At 38.8% G+C, this 23,916-nt stretch overlaps 2 protein-coding genes across 2 annotated transcripts in view; one reads left to right on the top strand and one right to left on the bottom strand.

Moving 5' to 3' along the window:
• The window catches only part of prdx1 (peroxiredoxin 1), a 29,773-nt gene extending 27,597 nt beyond the window's left edge, over window positions 1-2,176 (bottom strand). The window contains exon 1 of the mRNA XM_033028688.1: window positions 2,095-2,176. The gene's annotated coding sequence lies outside the window, so the exon portion shown is untranslated. The remainder of the gene's footprint in view (window positions 1-2,094) is intronic.
• On the top strand, window positions 1,853-23,246 carry akr1a1 (aldo-keto reductase family 1 member A1). Its single transcript, XM_033028687.1, has 10 exons — window positions 1,853-2,459; window positions 7,553-7,821; window positions 8,438-8,531; window positions 11,825-11,944; window positions 15,183-15,334; window positions 16,741-16,936; window positions 17,377-17,576; window positions 19,608-19,680; window positions 22,296-22,382; window positions 22,849-23,246. The coding sequence occupies exons 3-10, from the start codon at window positions 8,445-8,447 to the stop codon at window positions 22,912-22,914; spliced, it is 981 nt and encodes a 326-aa protein (XP_032884578.1). The 5' UTR covers window positions 1,853-2,459; window positions 7,553-7,821; window positions 8,438-8,444; the 3' UTR covers window positions 22,915-23,246.
• Window positions 23,247-23,916: the final 670 nt, after the last annotated feature.

Here is a 23,916-nt window from a genome sequence, read left to right as displayed (position 1 = left end):
GAATTCCACACATTCACCACCTTCTGACTAAAGGAATTACTCATCTTCTTTAACGTGTACGTCCTTTTACTCTGAGGCTGTGCCACCTAGTCTTGAACTCTCCGACTAGTGGAAACATCCTCTGCACATCTGCTCTATTCCATGCTACAGCAATGCAGATTGGCATCTCATTTTTAAGTATTCCACCTATGCCACTTCTAACATATAGAAACATAGAAAATAGGTGCATGAGTAGGCCATTTGACCCTTTAAGTCAGCACCGCCATTCAATATGATCATGGCTGATCATCCAAACATCCGTACCCCGTTCCTGCTTTCTTCCCATATCCCTTAATGTGTTATGTGTCAATCCTAACTGTCACTGTATGTCATGTTGTCACTTGCGGGCAGAGCACCAAAGCAAATACCTTGTATGTGAATACTTGGCTAATAAATTTATTCATTCATTCATCCCTTGATTCCGTTAGCCCTAAGAGCTATATCTAACTTTCTATTTGTGGGAAATACCGATTCATCGGCTGAAGGTTGATAAATTATAATAATCATGGAGATGAATTACTTGCCCATGTTTGACTAGTTACCATTTGACTTCATCAATTCCAGAGTCAATTATCAGGGAAAATACCTCCCACTTATAATCCTTGATACCATCACTTCTGGTGGATTCTACTGACAAAGCAGGATGTCTTAGAAATGTGGACGAGTCTGGCCTTTTGGCTGTGAGGCAAGATTCTGCGAGAGCCACTATGTCAGGCTAGTGTCGATTAATCTGTGGAACGAGTCACCAGATTTAGACATAGGTCTCCAAATGTTCAAAATGAGAACCTGAAGTCAAGCAGGTTGGGAGCAACTTTGTACATCTCAATTCAGTACTTGAGTTGATTTCCAATTGATGGTCTAGTTTTATTCATATTATATCTTAACAAAGCAATAGGGGTTTACTTTTTGTTCCATCTCTAATGCAACAATTTTGACAGTCGGTTAATTAAAATCCAGTGAGAAATCAATCCATCTTCTAGAGATGCACCTCTCAAAAAGACAAGACTGCAATTATTTACAGCATGGAGCAAGCATTCAGACGTCCAACTTTGATGCTCAATGTATTAAAACTCTTAGACATCTACATCTTAGGCAATAGCCAACTTGAAGGAGGCTGAAATAGATGGTGGTCCATTCCATTGACTGGCAACTGGTTGGAGGGTATGTGGGAGTAATAAATCTATTTTGTTTGAGGAGGAAGGGAAATGATGAAGATAATGGCGAATGTTTGGAGTTGGAGGCGGGCATCAATGTTTGCTCTCCTACAACAAATACCCATCCATCCACAAATGCTGCCTGGCCCATTGAGTTAATCCAGCACTTTGTGTTTTGCTTACATCATGGTCGTCACGAAATAAGAAACACTATAAAAGTGCTGCTCTCGCTCCACATTTTCTGTCAGTTAAGAGCGGTTGGCTAGATAAAAATTGGCCAAAGCGTACACAATTACGTGTTTTGAAAATATCGGAATCAAACGCGTCAAGGTTTACAATCTTTCTTTTTTTTTTTTTTGGTAGAGTGATCCTTCCTTTGCTATTGTCAGAAACAATGATTTTCTCTACTTTGACCCGAAAGACTGAACATTACTTGCCGTTCTCAACCACCTCTTCGGCGCCTTTTTTTTTCGTTGGAAACCGTTAGACACGTGCGGAGCGCGCGCCCGCCCGCCCGCCTCAAGCCCTGTCCCTCCGCGCGCCCGCGCCCCGCCACAGGCCACCGTACCCCTCCGCGCGCCCAACTCCCCCCCCAAAGCCCTCGGTGCGCCGACGCCCCGCCACAGCCTCAATGCTCCGACGCATCCGCCAGAACCCTTGTCCCTCGGTGCGTCGATGCCCCGCGCAGACCCTCAGTTCGTCGATGCCCCGCGCAGACCCTCAGTTCGTCGATGCTCCACCACAACACCTGCTCCTCTGCGCGCCGATACAAACCAACCAACCCCCCCCTCCCCGACGACAACCTCTGCCCATCCACGCTCCGAAACTCCGACGGCCCCAGCCCATGACTCTCCGCCCGCAAACAACCATTGTCCCTGTAACGCCTAAACGGCCACTCCACCTCTGCGCGTCGACGCCGCACAAAATCCCAGCAACCGCCTACCCACTCCGCGTGCTCAGAGCCCGCCCCCCTCGCGCGCAGTCGCAGAAAGCCTCAGCGCGTCCCCGAGCCCAGCTATTCTGACCCGAGACAGTGAACCGGAGGTGTTTGATAAATTATATATTTTTTTGCCTTCCACCTCACTAAAAAGAATAAATAAAAGCATTATTTGCGCATACTCGGCGAGCTGTTGACGAAGCGCAACCGGAAACCATTTGACTGCCTGCGTGAGGAGGTTGCGTGGAGCAAGGAAGCGATCGCCACCGGCAGACACACGGCAGTTCCATCATCGCAGCGAAGACTCTTTTTGTGTGCTTTCAACATTTGTAAGTTTGCATTCTGGAAGTTTTATTGTAGATACAGCAAAAAACTGGAACCTTGAGAGAAAAAAAAACCAAACAGTCGGATGTACTCATGTGCAGGGTGGAACTGCAGACGCTGGTTTACACCGAAGATGGACACAAAATGTTGGAGTAACTCAGCTGGTCACGCAGCATCTCTGGAGAGAAGGAATGGGTCAGTCTGAAGAAGGGTCTCGACCCGAAACGTGCAAGGGAATACGCAGACGAGGTTTCTGTTTGTGAAGGATCCCGACTCGAAAAGTCGTCAGTCCATTTCCCTCCGCAGATAGTCTGACCGGCTGACATCCGGCGAGAGACACAAAATGTTGGAGCTCCGAGTTCTTAAAGCAGATTTTTTTTTTTGCATGCGTTTTATTATGTTCTTATTAATCATTCGCCTTTCTATAGCAATGTTACAAAATTTTGAGATTTTAAAAATCAAGTCTGTAATTTATCCCATCAGATAAAGCATAAAAATAAGTTTAATTTGACATCTAATTCACTTTCATATCTCAAGTATTTAAAAAGTTATGGCCATTTTCATACTCGGAAATGAGCATCTTGTTCCCTATTGATTTTCTATGGACATAACAAAAAAGTTGTGATCGTGAACAGTCAAAAGCCCATAACTTTCTTAAAAATTAAGAGAACTGAATGAAATTTTCAGTTATCATAGATTGAAGCATTCTGAAACAAATATAAAATAATCTTACTTGGATGACCTGAAATTAAAGCATATAATTAGTTAGTTACCTAATTGTAGCTAATTTCAGACTTCAATTACTAGATCTAAACATCTATCCATTTCTTAATAAATGATTAACATTTTTAAATAGCCTAAATGTCCAAATAATATTCACAAATAATTCACAATAAAACATGATTTTTAAATCTCATTTACATTAATTTATAGGCCAAATGGAAGGAATTCAGTGTTCAATTGCTGTAAATAAATGCCCATTTAAATCAGCTTTCCAGTGGGTCCCTGTGGAACGCGCTGGTTTAGAACGTTCACATTGCGGTAGATTTGTGCCTCAAATGCCGAGAAAAATACTGCGCGATATAGTGGGCCCAAATTGAGCTACTCGCAATATTAAATTTTGTATAAAAGGATCTTTAGAAGCCCTTTTGAATGTAAAAATATACAACCTACCTTCTGCTATTTTCTTTATGAGACCCTGCGGTTGCTGACGGTCGCGGGTTTAAAGATTGATTTTTAAACTACTATAACTATTATTCAAGGCCTTTAAACCTAATAATAGCTTTTGCGACGGGGTCTATCAGCGATTTTTCGTTAATAATTAACTAGGCTGAACATTTTCGATTGGAACAGCTTAGAGAAAATCGCGTTTTAAACCCGCCCCCTCTAAACGGCGCCAAAATCGCGCACAACCTCAGCGGCAGATCTTCAGCGATGCTTCAGGTAGACTTTGCAACATACCTACTTTCTATTTGGTGTGGGAGTAAGGCGCAAATAGGAGCAAAGAGGTCCTTCTGTAGTAGTACAGGGCCCCATTGAGACCACCTTGGACAATTTTGGTCTCTAAATTTGAGGAAGGACATTCTAGCCAAAGATACTAGAGGAGCATCTTTGATTCTAGCTATAGGGTGATTTCACGAAAGGTCACTGGAGCATAGATCCTCACCCACGTGACCGCAAAATCCAACTGGGGTACAAGCGTCACTTCCGGTACATGTTAGTGATGCTGAAAACGCGCACTTTCACACCCGTTAAAAACCGCGAAAACGGCCCGTTTTTGAGCTGTAAATAACTGTGCCAGTCGGGGAGACCGTGAGGCACAGTTATCTAACTTTACAGTCCAGAAGATAGATAAAAACGAAGGTAAATACAAGGGGCAAAAACAGCGGCAGTGGTTAGCGGACATTGGCCGTGGAGATATAAAGATCGAAAATATCGGGAATTATCGCGTTTGCTCGCTGCATTTCATCAAAAGTAATGCATTATTGACGTTTTATCTTTATTAATTTGTTATATGAAAAGTTTTAAAAGTGAAAAATCCGTCAGTAAAATTGCAAAATCGCCCATGGTTCTCAGGTGGGTTTTAACATGCAAAATGAAAACTGACAATTATCCCATTCCTTAGGATGCAGTTTCTCGTGTCTGTATTGTAATATCTAGTAATGTTTTATAACTGCCAATAAGTTAAAGAAAATATACAAATATTGTTAGATCAAGTAAATAAATCTGAGTAAGATTTATTTCAAAACTCATTGATAGTTTACGATTATTTAAATGGTAAATGTAGCTTCAGAAGCGTTTTCATTTTGCATGTTAAACCCCACCTGAGAACCATGGGCGATTTTGCAATTTTATTGACGGATTTTTCACTTTTAAAACTTTTCATATAACAAATGAATAAAGATAAAACGTCAATAATGCCTTACTTTTGATGAAATGCAGCGAGCAAACGCAATAATTCCCGATATTTTTTATCTTTATATCTCCACGGCGAATGTCCGCTAACCACTTCCGCTGTTTTTGCCCCTTCAGCTCCCTCTTGTATTTACCTTCGTTTTTATCTACTGGACTGTAAAGTTAGATAACTGTGTCTCACGGTCACCCCGTCTGGCACAGTTATTTACAGCTCAAAAACGGGCCGTTTTCGTGGTTTTTAACGGGTGTGAAAGTGCGCGTTTTCAGCATCACTAACATGTACCGGAAGTGACGCTTGTACCCCAGTTGGATTTTGCGGTCACGTGGGTGAGGATCTATGCTCCAGTGACCTTTCGTGAAATCACCCTATGGAGGGAATGCAGCGTATGGTCACTATGTTAATTCCCAGGATGGCGGGACCGTCATATGTTGCAAGAATGGAGCGACTGGGCTTGTATAGGGTGATTTCACGAAAGGTCACGAGCGTAGATCCGCACCCACGTGACCGAAAATTTTAACTGGGGGACAAGCGTCACTTCCGGTACATGTTAGTGAATGGGAAAACACGCACTTTCACACCCGTTAAAAACATCGAAAACGGCCCGTTTTTGAGCTGCAATTTACTGTACCAGTCGGGGTGACCGTGAGGAACAGCTACCTAAATTTACAGTCCAAAAAAAAGATAGAAACTAAGGTAAATACAAGAGGGAGCTGAAGGGGCCAAAAAGGCGGAAGTTGATAGCGGACATTTTTCGTGGAGATTTAAAGATCCAAAATATCGGGAATTATCGCGTTTGCTCGCTGCATTTCATCAAAAGTGGCATTATTGGCTTTGTTATCTTTATTCATTTGTTAGATGAAAAGTATTAAAAGTTAGAAACCCGTCAGTAAAATTGCAAAATCGCCCATGGTTCTCGGGTGGGTTTTAACATGCAAAATGAACACGCTTCTGAAGCTACATTCACCATTTAAATAATCGTAAGCTTGCATCTGAGTAAAATTGATTTCCAAACGCATTGAGAGTTTACGATTATTTAAATGGTGAATCACCCTATACACTGGAATTTAGGATGAGAAGGGGTCTTATTGAAACATATAAGGTTATTAAGGGACTGGACATGATAGAGGAAGGAAACATGTTCCGGATGTTGGGGGAGTCCAGAACCAGGGGCACAGTTTAATAATAAGGGGTATGCCATTTAGAACAGAGATGAGGAAAATCTTTTTCACCCAGAGAGTTGTGAATCTGTGGAATTCTCTGCCTCGGAAGGCAGTGGAGGCCAATTCTCTGGATGCTTTCAAGAGAGAGTTAGATAGAGCTCTTAAAGATAGCGGAGTCGAGGGATATGGGGAGCCATGATTGTGGATGATCAGCCATGATCACAGTGAATGGCAGTGCTGGCTGGAAGGGCCGAATGGCCTACTCCTGCACCTAATCATTATATTACATACATTCAATTTCGACCTGTGCCACGGGAAAGGAACAACCAGGCGGACACTAGGATGTTCTTAGAACTACCTTCATAAAAAGTGCAACATCCCCAACGACTCGGAAGGTACGTGACTTCAACGTGATGAAGGGCATGGGAACCTGGAGTCCGCGCTTAGAGAGGAAACGAGTCCTGATTTAACGGAAGAAAGAGTAGGCTGCCTGCAAGCCTAACCTTGCTGTCTGTGGAGTTGGCATGTTCTCCCTGTGATTGTGTGGGTATCCTCTGGGTGTTCGGGTGTCCTCCCACGTCCAAAAGATGTGCAGGTTTTAGGTTAATTGGCCACTGTGTAGGGAGAGAAAGTAGGATACCAGAGATCTAGTGTGAAAGGTGAGCGATGATTGGCATAGATTGGGTGGGCCGAAGGGCCTGTTTTCATGCTGTAGCTTTCAACTACCTTTAAAGTTGCAGGTGCTAGAAATCCAAAACAAAAACAACCACAGAATCACTTAGCAAGGAAAGCAATGTCAGTGGGGACAAAAATAGACAACATTTTAGGTCAAAGAACCCTCAGATATTGCTTGATATGTGTACTTCCAGCATTTATTATTTTTGTATTATCTTTAATTTGCTAACATAATATAATATCCAGAAAAGGCAGAGAGTGCTGGAGTAGCTCAACGGGTTGGACAGTATAACATGGACAAGTGACGTTTCGGATCGGGATCCTTCTTTAGACTGAATAGTCCTGAGTCGAAAAGTCCTGAGTCTATTTTGGTAAACCAGCACCTGCAGTTTCTCGTGTCTGTATTGTAATATCTAGTAATGTTTTATAACTGCCAATAAGTTAAAGAAAATATACAAATATTGTTAGATCAAGTCAAACGTGGTATGTCCTGAAATGATTTTTTTACTTGAGGCAGTAGGCAGCATATTGCAATTGGTCGTTTGTTGAGAATGTTTAATGTAACTAAATGCTCAGATATGCATCACAGAAATGGGTTTTAGGCAATATCTAATATTTTAGACAATATTTTAGACAATATCATTATTTTGACAAAACCAATTGTAATAATGAACACCCTTTTCCCCTTTTAAGATAATCCAAATTTGATCAACAGTATTACTCTTTACTAAAGCAGTTTCCCTCCCATCATATTAAATTCTGGGAATATGTTTGGATAATTTCTGATATTAGCAGCATATTTATGAACATTCGCAAATATATTGATTTGTGTACTTTATTTCCAAAGGATGGTAGCTATTTGAAGCTGTACAGTAATTGGATCGGTAATCGTTACAAAAATAATTTGCCAATAAGAAACAAATGAAGACAAAAAATCTAAAATCTGCACATCTTTGAAATCTCTCCCGAATATTGTTTATCCTGTAGAAGAGATAATTTGGAGGTTGGAAATGTCGTTCATTCATGAGTGCTTCGTTTCAATTTTTAAGGGCCAGCATGCAAAAGATTTTTATCCAATGTTTATGGCCAAACCAAATCTTCAGAAACTACTGTAAGGTAAAAAGTAGGAATGTACATCTTTGAACTTTGGTATTTGGTGCATAAAGAAATGCATGAATTATATTGTCTGAGGAGGGGCCAAACCAAAGCATTGCCTATCCATTCCCTCCACAGATGCTGCCTGTCCCGCTAAGTTACCTCAGCATATTGTTTTGTTCAAGATTCAAGACAGAGAAACATTCTCTGTTTCTTTTTTCACAGGTGATGTCTAACCTGCTGAACCTTCCATTTTCTCATTGAAATTCAGATTTTAAGCATTTGCAATTTTCTTTTGGCTTTTGTTTAAAATATTTGGTCCCTCATCAGCCATGGCTGGCATACCTATTGCATTTGAGTGGAATTGCTAATTTATGTGAAAATGTTTTCTACTTTTACTGTCTAATTTAAAAATGTCAAATGTGATTTTCATTTTTATTATTACTTTAATTATTCTGAATTGTGTGGTCACTGTGGAGGTGGACAAGGTGCATTAGGACGTGAACGCAAGGTGTGTGCTGAATACTGCACTATCTGTTCTCTTTTGCCAACTTAATTTATATGGTTTTCTCTTGGTACTAATGTGTGAACTACCAAAAGTAGAGTGCACTGATTTATGCAATTTCTTCTTGTTTAGGGCGAAAATGTCTACTGCTAATTATGCTGTGCTCAATACTGGACAGAAGATGCCTCTCATTGGGCTGGGGACATGGAAGAGTGCGCCTGGTGAGGTAATCCATCTGGCAAAATATGATCAACTTTATCTTTGAGAAGCATCAATTGAATTTGGAGTGTAATGTTGTGTAGCCATCCTATTATAGTTTATTTTCCTCTTTGCTTTTTTCTAATTTTATTGAGTGTACAGGTATATATCATGTTAGTCTTCAGGGTGAATATTGGCAGGCGCCTCCGTTGTGTAACAGCTTTGACTGAACTGTACCCTCGGCTGAGATGGACAGAAGCATACTTCCAGCAAATCTGTTTCTGATGAATAGAAATGTTCTTTTCAAAAACGTGGCCATAGGTTTAGAGTGTTTCAAAGGATTTTCCTAGTTTATTATACTCTCCTTCAGTGAACTCTTCCTTTTGGATGTCCTCGTCCACAGATTGTTGTAGCTTGAGGATTCGGAAGCATCATGGGTCTTCAATCCCAACCATTTTGAAAGACAGAAATATTAATGTAATCTCAAGTTATAAAATAGTTTTAAGTTCATATGCATTGATCTACAGGTCATTCCCAGGAAATTTTTATAGTCGGCCGTAAGTCAATTTTGTCTACGTTTTAAAAAAATACACAAAAGTCACTTAGTACAATGTAATGAATTACATCCAAAGCACATAAGAATGAAAATAAATAACAATAACTATAGGTGGAGAGAGAGGAGGCAAGTGCTATTATTCGTAGGAACGAACTAATGTATGTATTTGGGATTTATGAATTTAATATTATATAGGGGCTTGATCATATATAGCGGGGTCCATGAGCCATGTGTTCATAATGTGGGTGGGTATAAGTAGTAAATTCAACAAAATTTGCACATTTACCAATTAACAGAAACATAATGAGAATGTGCTTTCATTGTCTTTGGTATTCATACAAAAATTAACAGGAAGCTGCTCATTCTTTTATCTTCGCAATCCATCCTTGTTTTTTTATCCTCTGTGGACATCATCTAATTGTCACAGGATGGATTACATTATTGACTTGCCATGAAGTGAATGTTTATAGTCTGAAGAACAAAGCAGGTCTTCCTGATATATTTAAGTCTTCTAAAAAATAAAATAGTTGTTTATTTGATACATCAAAATGACCATTCTTATTTGTGATGTGATAAACTAGGAATATTAAGTGTGAAAGGTTATCCCACTGTACAGGACTTTTATGGTTTGTTTCCTACAAAGCCAATACCAAAACTTGCAATGTTGTCATTATCTCTTCCTATTTTCCTAAATTTATTGGAAGGTAGTCATCAGTAGGTATTATGAACACTCTTCTATATCACTGCTTTTATAATACCACAGAATGTTAGAAAAGCCAGAGAATGTTGGAAATGTCAGAAAGCTGGCTGGCAAAGTACCAAAAAGCTAACTGGCAAAATAACATACTGTTGAAAACAGGAAACTGGCAAGCTTCTGTTTTCCTTGTTTTTGCAGTTTGCTGGTGTTTGCACTTTTTATATCTGCAGCTGATCCTTAAAAAAACTTGCTAATTAAATGGTATAATTGAGTGCAAAATGTCCCGTTTCCTCTCTCCTGCCTTGTTAACATTTTACCTTTCAAGAATGCTTGCAGATCAGATACGCAGAGTAAGTGCTGCAAAGTGCTTCGCTTCAATCCAATCCTTGTCAAAACGCCATCCATTCATCAGTTGGAATTTTCCATTTTCCACATGTCGCCCTAAGGTACATTCACTTTCAAATCTGCTCATTTTAACTTAATGGAAACTGCCCAAACCTAACTACAAAGAATAATTTGATTGTCAATATCATCTGAATTTAAATTTGCTAAAGCTAAAAAAAAATTTGTCTAATCCAGCCAATTACTTACCTTAAATTTTACATTGATTCTGTTTTTAAAGAAAAAATGTATGCTTGAGTGCTGAAATTAACATTGGCTGCGTGGCATGGATATTAATCTGCGGTAAACAGTTCTGTTCTCCAGTTTCTTTACTTTGTCTCTCATTACAACCCACATAAATCTTATTTGGCATTCATTTTGTATTACAACTGTCCACTATTCAAGAGGGATGGCACCCTTAAGGATTTGGGAATTTCGTTGTGCAACCAAAATGACAAAATAAAGCTTTGCTGTGAGGGAGAAATTATTTTCTTTTGAATAGCAGCATAAATAACATTGATAAATCAACAAACTGTGCCTCTTAAGGCCCTGTCCCACTTTCCCGAGCTGCTCACAAATTCTCCCGAGTTTTCCCCTTGATTCAAACTCGGAGATGCCAGCCGTAGGTACTTGGGGCTATATTTTTTACTCGTGGACATTTTTCAACATGCTGAAAAAACATCCCGACTTACCTGATGCCCCAAGTACCTACGGCTGGCATTACGATCCGCTACGAAATATCTACGGACTCGCTACGGACATTCTCCGAGTTTGAATCAAGGGGGAAACTCGGGAGAATACGTGAGTAACTCAGGAAAGTGGACAGGGCCTTTAATGTCCTGTACGCTCTGCCTCTGATAGACAGCAAGATGACCTTGCATTAGAAAACGAAAACTTTTTTTTGAAAAAATGCTTAATGGTAAATATTCTTTTAGGACCCGTCAGTATACATACTTTATAAATAAATCAGTTGTGAAGAAAGATTCAATGTCAGCTAATGCTAATCATCCTGGAAAGTTTTCTCAACCTTTGTTCATCAATCACCTTTCACCGCCTCAAAACAAAACTCAAATCAAATTAGTAAGACACGACTTGCTGTGTACAAAGTCACGCTGACTGTCCTTAAATAACCCATTCTCTTCCAAATGGGAGTAAACCCTATCCCGAAGAATCCTCCATAACTTTCCAACCGGACGTGAGGCTCACCGTCCTATAATTTTCTGGATTTGACTTTGAACATTCAGTCCCTAAATGATTTCGTGTTCTCTGAATTTACTAGAATAGTAGATTTCTTTTGCCCAGAATTGTACATTAGTACTTCTTTGCAAAGCTGTGCATCAGTAGGGTCATGTTTAACAGCTACAAATTGTAGCTACGCACAATACCAATTGATAGGAATTCTGAAACCTTTACTTTGTCCTGCTATATACTTTTGAGATAACAGATTGAAGTATTGCCAGGCTGTTATTTTGTATTGAATTTACTCACTAAGGTGTGAAAATTGCTGTGAATTACATATAGCTTCTTATATCATCTTTGCTCAGTATGCTCTATCACTCTGCCAAGAAATATTGTATTATGGGGTGGTTGAGATTAACAATGTTTGAAATAGCAATTCATCCTTAATATTTCTGCAAAAAATAAGCTTTAACTGTCAGTAGTGATTACATTTGCTCTTTTTGCCAAGGTAAAAACAGCTGTTGAGAATGCTTTAAAGATTGGTTATCGTCATGTGGACTGTGCTACAGTGTACAATAATGAGGATGAAATAGGAGACCTTTTTAAAGAGATAATTGGTGTTGACAAGGTATGATCTAAAAATTGTTGCATGGATAAGAATCAGATATGTGTTTGTTTGGAAGTATCTTTCATAAAATGAAATGAAATATGGTGGGCCATCTTCAAATGACTGGACTATATAATGTCGGTTTTCTGCATGTTTTTGATCCTTTTCAGTTTAATCAAAAATTATTAAACTTGTTTAAAGGTAATCTTAGAATATTTTACTGATAAAATATTTTTACCAAATAGGAGATCAGTGGGCAAAATTAGGGCACAAGGTATTGGGGGTAAAGTGCTGACATGGATAGAAAATTTGTTGGCAACAGAGAGTAGGGATTAACGGGTCCCTTTCAGAATGGCAGGCAGTGACTAGTGGGGTACCGCAAGGCTCGGTGCTGGGACCGCAGCTATTTACAATATATATCAATGATTTAGACAAAGGGATTCAAAGTAACATTAGCAAATTTGCAGATGACACAAAGCTGGGTGGCAGTGTGAACTGAGGAGGATGCTATGAGAATGCAGGGTGACTTGGACAGGTTGGGGGAGTGGGCAGATGCAGTTAAATGTGGATAAATGTGAGGTTATCCACTTTGGTAGCAAAAACAAGAAGGCAGATTATTATCTAAATGGTGTCAAGTTGGGAAAAGGCGTAGTACAATGGGATCTGGGGGTCCTTGTTCATCAGTCAATGAAAGTAAGCATGCAGGTACAGCAGGCAGCGAAGAAAGCGAATGGTATGTTGGCCTTCATAACAAGAGCAGTTGAGTATAGGAGCAAAGAGATCCTTCTGCAGTTGTACAGGGTCCTAGTGAGATCACACGTGGAGTATTGTGTGCAGTTTTGGTCCCCTAATTTGAGGAAGGACATTCTAGCTATTGAGGGAGTGCAGCGTAGGTTTACAAGGTTAATTCCCGGGATGGCGGGACTGTCATATGCTGAGAGAATGGAGCAGCTAGGCTTGTATACTCTGGAATTTAGAAGGATGAGAGGAGATCTTATCAAAACATATAAGATTATCAAGGGTTTGGACAGGCTAGAGGCAGGAAACATGTTCCCGATGTTGGGGGAGTCCAGAACCAGGGGCCACAGTTTAAGAATAAGGGGTAAGCCATTTAGAATGGAGATGAGGAAACACTTTTTCACACAGAGAGTTGTGAGTCTGTGGAATTCTCTGCCTCAGAGGGCAGTGGAGGCCGGTTCTCTGGATACTTTCAAGAGAGAGCGAGATAAGGCTCTTAAAGATAGCGGAGTCGGGGGATATGGGGAGAAGGCAGGAAAGTCTTCTTTTTTAAATGTGCTATATAAATAAATGTGGCTTGACTTAAGACACATTTATTTATATAGCACATTTAAAAAACAACTCTCATTGGCCAAAGTGCTTTACATTTGTTATAAGAATAGCACAACAAAACAAACTACATACATATATACATGTAGCCCTCACTCAGAGGACATCAGGAAAGGCTTGGGAGTATAGATAAGTCTTTAGTCTTGACTTAAAAGAGTCAATGGAGGGGGCAGTTCTGATGGGAAAGGGGATGCTGTTCCACAGTCTAGGGGCTGCAACCGCAAAGGCGCGGTCGCCCCTGAGCTTATGCCTAGACCGTGGGATATTCAGCAACCCCAAGTCGGCCGATCTGAGGGGCCTGGAGGTGGAGTGGTGGGTGAGAAGACTTTTTATGTAGGTGGGGGCAAGCCCATTGAGGGCTTTGTAGACATGGAGGAGAATCTTGAAGTTTATACGGAACCGCACAGGGAGCCAGTGGAGAGAGGCCAGGATCGGGGTGATGTGGTCCCTTTTTCGGGTGCCCGTCAGGAGTCTCGCTGCGGCGTTTTGGACCAGTTGCAGGCGGGACAGGGAAGATTGGCTGATGCCAGTGTAAAGGGAGTTGCAGTAATCTAGGCGGGAGGAGATGAATGTGTGGATGATCTTTTCCAGGTCATCAAACTGGAGGAATTTTTTTATTTTAGCTTTCGTCCGAAGCTGAAAGAAGCTAGCTTTTACCACGGCATTGGCTTGTTTGTCAAATTTCAGTGCTGAGTCAAATATCACGCCAAAGGTTTTGTGACGTGAGGTTTGAGTAGTAGGGTAAGGCTTCCAAGGCTGCCTGCTATCATTTTGATTGAGTCCGAGGGGCCGAGAAGGATGACCTCAGACTTACTCTCGTTTAGTTGGAGGAAGTTCTGGGCCATCCAACACTTTATATCCTCGAGGCAGTGGGTAAAGTTAAACAGATTTGATTGGTTTTGGGCTTCAGGGGGAGATAGAGTTGGGTATCGTCTGCGGAGCACTGGAAGGAAATGCCGTGCCTTTCAATGACTTGGCCTAAGGGGAGCATATACAGGGAGAAGAGAATGGGGCCAAGGATGGAACCTTGTGGAACCCCACAGCAGAGATTAGCTGTGGAGTAGAATGAGTTGCCTATGTTGACTGCAGGAAAGGGGTACTCATTGGGGATGATCAGCCATGATCACATTGAATGGCGGTGTTGGCTCAAAGGGCCGAATGGCCTACTCCTGCACCTATTGTCTATAAATAAATGCAGCTTTTGATAAGTGTAAATTTGACTGCTGCATTGAAAAGTTTACCGACTGCAGGACAATGAATGATGAATCCAGGAATTCATAGCCACAGATGGCTGTGGAGGCCAAGTCAATGGATATTTTTGCGCCAGAGATTAACAGATTCTTGATTAGTAAGGATATCGGGGATTATGGGGTGAGGGCAGGAGAATGGGGTTGAGAGGGAAAGATACATTTGAATGGCGGGGTTGACCTGATTGGCCCAATGGCCTAATTCTGCTCCTAGAACTTATGAACGTATGATTGATCATACTGCTGGAGAATGCCATGTAAACCTAATTTTTCTGTCTGCTGGCCAACATCCTGAAGTTTTTTGACTTTTATAATAATCATGCAGCATAATATTGATTAACCGTTCTACTTGGTTCATGTGATCAGTTTGTTGCGCTGTTGGATTACCCTCAATAATGAAATTCATTGTATCATTTGTGTTAACATTCCAAAATAAATTGTCCCATGTTAACTATTGTTTTCATGTTTACTGGTAAAAATCATACTGCACCAATAAATCAAAAAGATTTTTAAAAAATTGGATGGCAGTGATTCAGATTTGGAAATAAAAATTTGAATGATTGGACTTTTTGACACCTAGCATTCAGCAATTGGGTAACAGAGTTGATTGAACATCCAAGCTAACTAACAGATTTAACTTCTGTATCATATTGTTTCTCTTGCAGATGGTAAAACGTGAAGAACTTTTTGTAACCTCCAAGTTGTGGAATACCAAGCATCATCCTGAAGATGTGGAACCTGCCTGTCGTAAATCTCTGGAAGACCTGAAGCTTACTTATCTGGATTTGTACCTCATGCACTGGCCTTATGCCTTTAAGTAAAGTATAATTTATATCTATTTTTCTTGTGTGGTTTGGATGGTTATTTATGACCTTGCAATAAAGTGCTTTTAGTTTTGTAAATGGACTGCATATGTATTTAAAAAATACCCATTGTAGCAGGCTCCTTGCCTGCTAAAAGTCTTGAAGAGAATTATATCACAAAATTGGATTTGCATTCATTGATATCTGCAGCAATGTGAGTTTGTGAACAGTTTATATAAATATAATAGTTAGTTATATATATAACTTGTATAGGTTATATAACATAATAGTTATAAGATGCACATTTTCTATTCATATGTATAGCAATGTTACAAAATTTTGAGATTTTAAAAATCAAGTCTGTAATTTATCCCATCAGATAAAGCATAAAAATAAGTTTAATTTGACACCTAATTCACTTTCATATCTCAAGTATTTAAAAAGTTATGGCCATTTTCATACTCGGAAATGAGCATCTTGTTCCCTATTGATTTTCTATGGACATAACAAAAAAGTTGTGATCGTGAACAGTCAAAAGCCCATAACTTTCTTAAAAATTAAGATAACTGAATGAAATTTTCAGTTATCATAGATTGAAGCATTCTGAAACAAATATAAAATAATCTTACTTGGATGATCTGAAATTAAAGCATATAATTAGTTAGTTACCTAATTGTAGCTAATTTCAGACTTCAATTACTAGATCTAAACATCTATCCATTTGTTAATAAATGATTAACATTTTTAAATAGCCTAAATGTCCAAATAATATTCACAAATAATTCACAATAAAACATGATTTTTAAATCTCATTTACATTAATTTATAGGCCAAATGGAAGGAATTCAGTGTTCAATTGCTGTAAATAAATGCCCATTTAAATCAGCTTTCTAGTGGGATCCTGTGAACGCGCTGGTTTAGAACGTTCACATTGCGGTAGATTTGTGCCCTCAAATGCCCAGAAAAATACTGCGCGATATAATGGGCCCAAAATGAGCTACTCGCAATATTAAACTTTGTATAACGGGATCTTTAGAAGCCCTTTTTAATGTAAAAATATACAACCTTCCTTCAGCTGTCTGCTTTATGAGACCATGCGGTTGCTGGCGGTCGCGGGTTTAGAGATTGATTTTTAAACTACTATAACTATTATTCAAGGCCTTTAAACCTAATAATAGCTTTTGCGACGGGGTCTTCCAGCGATTTTTCGTTAATAATTAACTAGGCTGAACATCTTCGATTTGAACAGCCTAGAGAAAATCGCGTTTTAAACCCACCCCCTCTAAACGGCGCCAAAATCGCGCACACCCGTAGCGGCAGATTTTCAAAGACGCTTCAGGTAGGCTTTGCAACATACCTAATATGTATCTATGTTGTATGTTATTGATGTTTTCAATTATCAATTTTGTGTGGTTTGCAGAAAAGGTGACAGCTGCTTTCCAAAGAATCCTGATGGCACAATGCAATATGATAATATTGATTATAAGGAAACTTGGAAAGCCATGGAGAGATTAGTAGAAAAGGGCTTGGTAAAAGCTATTGGACTCTCGAATTTCAACAGACAACAGATTAATGATGTTATCGCTGCAGCTACTATTAAGCCTGCAGCGTTGCAGGTTAGAAATGTTATTTTAATTGGAATCCTATCCAGTGAATCAGTTGTATATAATGCTTATCACTTTTCCTAAAATAGATACTAATTTCTTTGGACTTGTAAGATTGATAAATAATTTATATGTGCCATTTGTATTCCAAAATATATTGAGCAAAGCAACTGTTTGAACTAAATGTATAGGTACATTCACAATTTGTGATAAAGGTTTATATACTGATATTGCATAATGTTCACAAAAGATGTCCACAACTAAATAATTGCCATAGCCAACATATCTGAATGATTTATGGGTATTTGGGGAAAGAATTCCAATAAACTTAGCAAATTCTTTCTAAAGGCTTCCAATAAATTATCTTGTATTTAAATCAAAAGTTTTTTTAGATCCATTATCTCAAGTCCTGATTATATTACCCATGACCTTTCTTTCTTTGTTATTTCCAGGTAGAATGCCATCCGTACTTAGCACAAAATGAGCTGATCGGACATTGCCAGAAATATGGAATAATAGTTACAGCCTATAGTCCGCTTGGTTCCTCTGATCGCATGTGGAAAGCCGCAGATGAACCAGTTTTACTAGAAGATGCTAATATTAAAACTATTGCTAATGAACATGGGAAATCACCTGCTCAAGTGTTGCTCAGGTACAAGATTTCAAAACCACATTTTTAAATTAGCATAAGATTTAAAACAACTTAAATCGATACTTCAAACTTCAATAACACATAGGAAATAAATAGCATGTTAATTTGTTTTAAAAGTTTATTTTGAAAACAACACAACCATATATTTTCTGGGGAAAATCTATATTTTCAGAAGATTTGCACAGTAATCAGATATCAAATAGACTGGGACAGATGTATCGATTCACTAGACGTGCATCTGCTGCTTGTATGGCCTATCCATTAGAGAAATTTGCCCTCCAATTGTAATTTAAAAACATTTTTAATGCTCATTTTTCTTCTATTTTGTTTCCCCCCCCCCCATCTTGCAAAAGTGCATACAGGTCGAAAACCAATTTTCCGACACCCTTGGTTCCAGAGCTTTCCCATATTAACTGTTTCACCGGACCAACAGAGGTTACGTAATAATGACACAATACGTCTCTGACCCACCTGTGTCTCACAAGCACCATGGACTGCTAAATTAAATGAATATTAAATGCCAATTATAATTAAAAATGCATGTTTACAACAAATCTTGCATTTCTTGGGCACCAGTTAAGGAGTTGTCCACGGAAGTCTTGATGCGGGTTGGTTCGGATCGATGGCGCTGCTATCCCGGCAGGACTACCAGACCGACCCCAACAATTAGAACCATCGTTCCTGCATACATACTGAACTTTTTCTTTCTCTCGTTTATCATATTGTTTACAGTGTTCTATGTTTACGTATTCAGTTGTGCTGCAGCAAGTAAGAATTTCATTGTTCTATCTGGGACATATGACAATAAAACACTCTTGACTCTCTTGACTTTTGAAATTAGTCTGTCCTGTCGTGTCAGAATTTTATAAGTTCCAATGTTCTCATTCTTCTAAACTCTTGTGAATATAAGCCCCAAAATCTTTCTTCAAATATCAGTCCTACCATCCTAGAATCAATCTGGTAAACTTTTTGCTGCACTCCTTACATTCAAAGCACATCCACCCCAGGGTTGTGTAGGACACGGAGGGAGAACTGTTGCGCAAAGTGGTGGATGACGGTGCAAACAAGTGCTGAGGACCAGGGTCTTTGCCATTTCTTCTTTTGCCACCATTAAAAGACACGTGTACACCTCATCTGTACCATGTAATCTATCCACTTGAGTACATCCAGCCTTCTAGTATGGTTGAAGAAGGGTATCGACCCGAAACGTCACCAATTCCTTCTCTCCAGATATGCTGCCTGACCTTAATTAATGCATTTAATTAATGCAGGATTAATGTTTAATTCCTGAATCAACATTTTAACATTGAATTCTCTCAATTTGGCTAGCCCTTGCTGTCTCCTCCCCTTCCTTAACCCTCTAGCTGTCTCCTCCCACCCTCCCATCCGCCCGCCCTCGGGCTCCTCCTCCTCCTCCCCTTTTCCTTCTTTCTTTCCCACCCCCCATCAGTCTGAAGAAGGGTTTCGGCCCGAAACGTCGCCTATTTCCTTCGCTCCATAGATGCTGCTGCACCCGCTGAGTTTCCCCGGCAATTTTGTGTACCTTCGATATTCCAGCATCTGCAGTTCCCTTTTGAACAACATGCTGCCTGACCCGCTGGGTTACTCCAGCATTTTGTGTCTACCTTCGATTTAAACTAGCAGTTCTTTCCTACACTTCTAGTCTGTTTCTCAGTTTGTAGTTTATCAAGAATTTAAATTGCATCTTCCTTTTGAGATTCGTGACTGGCATTGTCCTTTCATGTTGGACTCTTATTAGTTGGGGGTGAATAGGCATTGATAAATTCTTGGCACTAGAACATTGATCTACTTTGTATTTGATATTTTACTATAAGAGATTACCTTTTTGAATTTGAGGTTTATTTCAAAAAGGCTTCTGAAGTAATATTTAACAAAAAGTTGTATACAATAGACCCTTTGCAATCTCTTTAAAACTTGGATACCTGCCACCTTGCTTTGTAGTTTGTTAATGTTTTAATTCCTGAATAAGAGTTGTCGTTTTCACTCCATTTATTTCTATGTATCCTGCAGGTGGCAGGTACAGCGTGGAGTTGTAGCCATTCCCAAGAGTGTCAATGCGGCACGAATTGCACAGAACCTGCAGGTAACTTGATATTTTTCAGGTGTTTATACTGAGTGTCTCCTATTGTTCCATGTGTAGCAAATGAATATTAAGATTGAAAATTAATTGGTTGTAGAAAGCTTTGTTTTTAATGCAATAATCCCCATTTTTCACATTGATTATCGATGCGAGTTCCCACATTCTGCTCGTTAATTTATCCATGCGGGGAGGAATTAATTTTTTTCTCTCTTGTAGCAACTAACTGTTCCTTGAATGATCCTATAGTTTTTCCAGTGTTGGTGAGTGAAGTGTATCCAATTTTTTTCTATAAACCACTAACTGCACTGGTATCTTAGTTTTCTCTATTTTCACTGTTTTAGCACTTTTTTCATGGGTGCAGAATGATCCCTACTTTAATTTAATTTGAAAATAATTCAATACACATTAGTTATTCCCTGCTGATCGATTCTGTCCTCTGCCTGCATATTAAATAATTATACTTCATTTCAATTTAATTTAGGGTGCACTATGGTGCATCTGGTAGAACTGCTGTTTCTCATTCAAGACCCATGTTCGATCCTGACCTCGGGTGCTGTCTGTGTGGAGTTTCCACCTCCCTATGTTCGGGTGGGTTTCCTTTACGTACTTGAGTTTCCTCCCACATCCCAGACATGCAGATTTGTAGGTTATCTAAACAAAATATTGGTTTGCAACAAGTCTCTACTGTTTCAATCTTTTTTTTTCTTTTTGGAGTCATAAAGTCTTCGGTCTCCCAGAGGATTTATTTTTATTAATTCATTCAGCAATGTACGTGGTTTCTTTTGAATTTGCTTAATTTTTGGAAAGTGTTTTATGCTGGTTATTCTGCATATATATTTTTAAAGATATTCCCCCTCTATAGTAGTATTATTGAATGGCCTTGTGTAAAGTGTATTTTTTGTAGATTCGTAAAATAATATTAATAACAGACAATGATCTTTCAGCTCATTATGTCCATGCATGCATCTCAAATCAATCCATTTAGATCGAGAACACCTTAAAATTACTTTCCTCAGAGTAGTTATACAGTTGCCTTCTGAAAGCTCTTACCACCTATTTCTAGCAGCCATAATCCCTGTTATTATCCCTTGCTATTTCTCCATTTTAAAGAAAATTTCTTGTTTTCCTTTTTTTTTTAATCACTCTATCTGTGCCTCCTGGTCCTGAACCATCCATATAATTATTTCCTTATTTCAAACTTCCTATTTCTATCTCTAAGAAGAATTTACTTCCTCCAAACTAATTATGTAGATGTAGCTGCTCATTCCTGGAATTTACAAGATGGTATTACAAAAACTGGATGCAGTGTCTACTGGTAGCCCAATTGATATTTTGTAGTTTCTAAATAGCTTCTCTTTGTTCATAATGCGTACCTCCACAGGAAGCCCAAGATTCTTTTAAGTTTTTAACAATGCTCTCAACATATGCTTCCATTATCAATATTTATGAATATAGATATTGGAATCTCTCCTGTCTTCCACCCATCAGATACTTGGTCTATATTGTGTCAGTGATGCTTCTGCCAAAATGCATCATTCAGTTTTCTTTGAATTTCATCTGCCACCTGTCTGCTCATTCTACTATCCCAAATCGTGTATTATTGTGTCAATCGCTATGTACCACAGAAGATTTGTCATATGAAATTAATGCAGGTAGATAAAGCAGTGAAAAAGTCATTTGATATGCATGTTTTCATTGCCCAAACCATTGAGTATAAGAGTTAAGATGACATATTGTGACTTGCAAAACACTAGTTACACTGCACTTCAGATTCAAATTAGTTATCATATACACCAGCTAATAATGAAATTCCTTATTCATGTGGAGCTTGTGGAATAAACGGCACTGTGTTCTTTTATCAGCTTGTCCAAAAGGTTAGTTATCCATTCTTTGAGATTTGCAGCTTTTCGTACATCAGTCTGTATTTGCATGGTCTTGCATTCTCCTTTTAAGAATAGGAATACTTTATTGTCACATGTGATGAGGCACAGTGAGATTCTTTGCTTGCATACACAATGTGTACAAATAGCAGCCACCTACAGTGTTGACAAAGTTACAAAGCACGCCAGCTCCCCCTTTTGTTCCCCCTCCCCACCAGCACCACCACCACAGCGGTTCGCCCACAACAGGTCCCCATTGTCCTTTGTCCCCCCCTCATTGTCCATTGTTCTTCCTCTCTCCCCTCATGGCGGTCTCCCCACGCCATGTTTTGCAATGAAGTAACATTTGTAGTTATTCATTCAAATCAATGTAACTGAATTTCAGATGATGATTAATGTGCAGATATTATTACCCCCTCATGCTTATTGCCTTAGTGGAAAATATATATACCAAAATTTCCTAGTAGACATTGTTGTCCCAGGCAGAAACTACACGATCTTTAAAGCTGTCAGTTCTACCTATGCTTTATATTCTGGATAATGGAGATAATTAACCAAAATTCTGCTTGGGTTATGTATAACATACTAGTTCCCTTTCTTCCCCCACCCCACACTCTTTGTCCAATTTATTTATAAAAAGTGGAATTGCTGTTTTATCACATTGTTATTTCTTTAGGAATAACTTTAAATAACATTCAAGACACTGTTTTGCCATTTTTATTCCCCTTCCACCCTCAGGTGTTTGATTTTGCACTAACTGAAGACGAGATGAAAACAGTTGGAAATCTCAATAGAAACTGGCGGTATATTGTTCCTAAGATAGTGGTAAGTGTTCATAGCTTTCTCCAATGTACTTTCAACAATTTCATAGTTTAGTTTATTATTGTCACATGTATTAAAGTACAGTGAAAAGCTTTTTGTTGCGTCTATCTAGTCAACGAGACTACATGATTACAATTAAGCTGTCCACAGTGTACAGAAGCAGGATAAAGGTATTTAGTGCAAGATAAACTCTTGATTAATTAGGTAAATGTTAGGTCAGGACCACACTCTAACAGGTAAAGGGACGATATAGTGCTTGATAACAGCTGGGAAGAAACTCCCTGAATCTGGAGGTGTGTGTTTTCAAACTACTGTACCTCTTCCCTGGTGGGATAAGGGAGGAGTGACTGCGGTGAGACTAGTCCTTCGTTATGCTGGTTGCCTTGCCAAGGCAGCATGAAGTGTAGATCAACTTGTGTTTCATATTTGTGTGGAGAATTTGCCAAAATTTTACTTTTTTTGTTAACAGGTTGACAACAAATCTGTATTCAGAGACGCGCTGCATCCTCATTATCCTTTCAACGATCCATACTAGTGACAGTGGGATGAGCCATTGCTGCCTTAGTGGTTTTATTGTTGTATAAATCGATTTTGCTGATGATATTGAATACTTCTCATCATTTAGAAACAGTATTGGGTTGCTCTGTTAAATGACTCCATTAAAAATGCTAATATTTGATGGCAAATAAAATTAACTCTTGCAGAAGATTAACCTTAGTTCAGATCATCCTTTTCTCATTCTCCTTGATTTGTCTTGTTTAGTTCGGTATTCACCCAGCCCAACACAGTGTATGTGTTTTTCTATCTGTAGCTTTGAGGAGTGAAAATGTACATATAATCTGCAATAAAATATATAACTTCAAAATATGTATTTTCTAGATTTGAAGAATTATTTTTTGTCAATAATAGAATAATTACCCTGGGTCATGTAAGACATTTGTGTACATGAACCAACTTTAAACATACAAAATTTGCTTGAAAATGGTCATCTAATCAAGAAAACATTTTCATAAGCTATTGGCTCAATTCTGATTTAGGAGAAAGTTAATTCAGCTGATTGGTCTTTTGATTCCAGATATGAATAAATTGAAAGTAATATTTGCATTTAAAACAGTAAACATGCTTCAGTCGGGAATTTATATGAACTCCTTCATCTGAGAATTTAATACTTTACTAATCATCCCACCAGGGATGGGGAACTCTGAAAATTGTGCTCAATGAAAAAATATCACTATATCTAAAATTGATAAGATGAATTAAAAAAGGCTAATGAAATACAAGCATAAATGTACTAATTAATTCAAATGTGCAGGTTTCTGAATTAATCAGAAAATAATTTCATGCTTATTACTGCAATCCAATTACAGTATAAATAGCAAATGAAACCCTTTTCTATTCAGTTCATAAATGAATTAGTATCTTGTGGCAATGTTACACTTTTTACAAAATATTTTGATGTCTTCAGCTTTAAATACAAGATAAATTTATAAATAAATGTATCTTTTATTTACTACGCAATCATAATGGCATTCAACCA

The sequence above is a fragment of the Amblyraja radiata genome, chromosome 10 (genome assembly GCF_010909765.2).
Source record: "Amblyraja radiata isolate CabotCenter1 chromosome 10, sAmbRad1.1.pri, whole genome shotgun sequence".
Taxonomy (NCBI): domain Eukaryota; kingdom Metazoa; phylum Chordata; class Chondrichthyes; order Rajiformes; family Rajidae; genus Amblyraja; species Amblyraja radiata.
The sequence above is the reverse complement of the archived record's forward strand: the minus strand, read 5'-3'. Positions and strand labels throughout refer to the sequence as shown.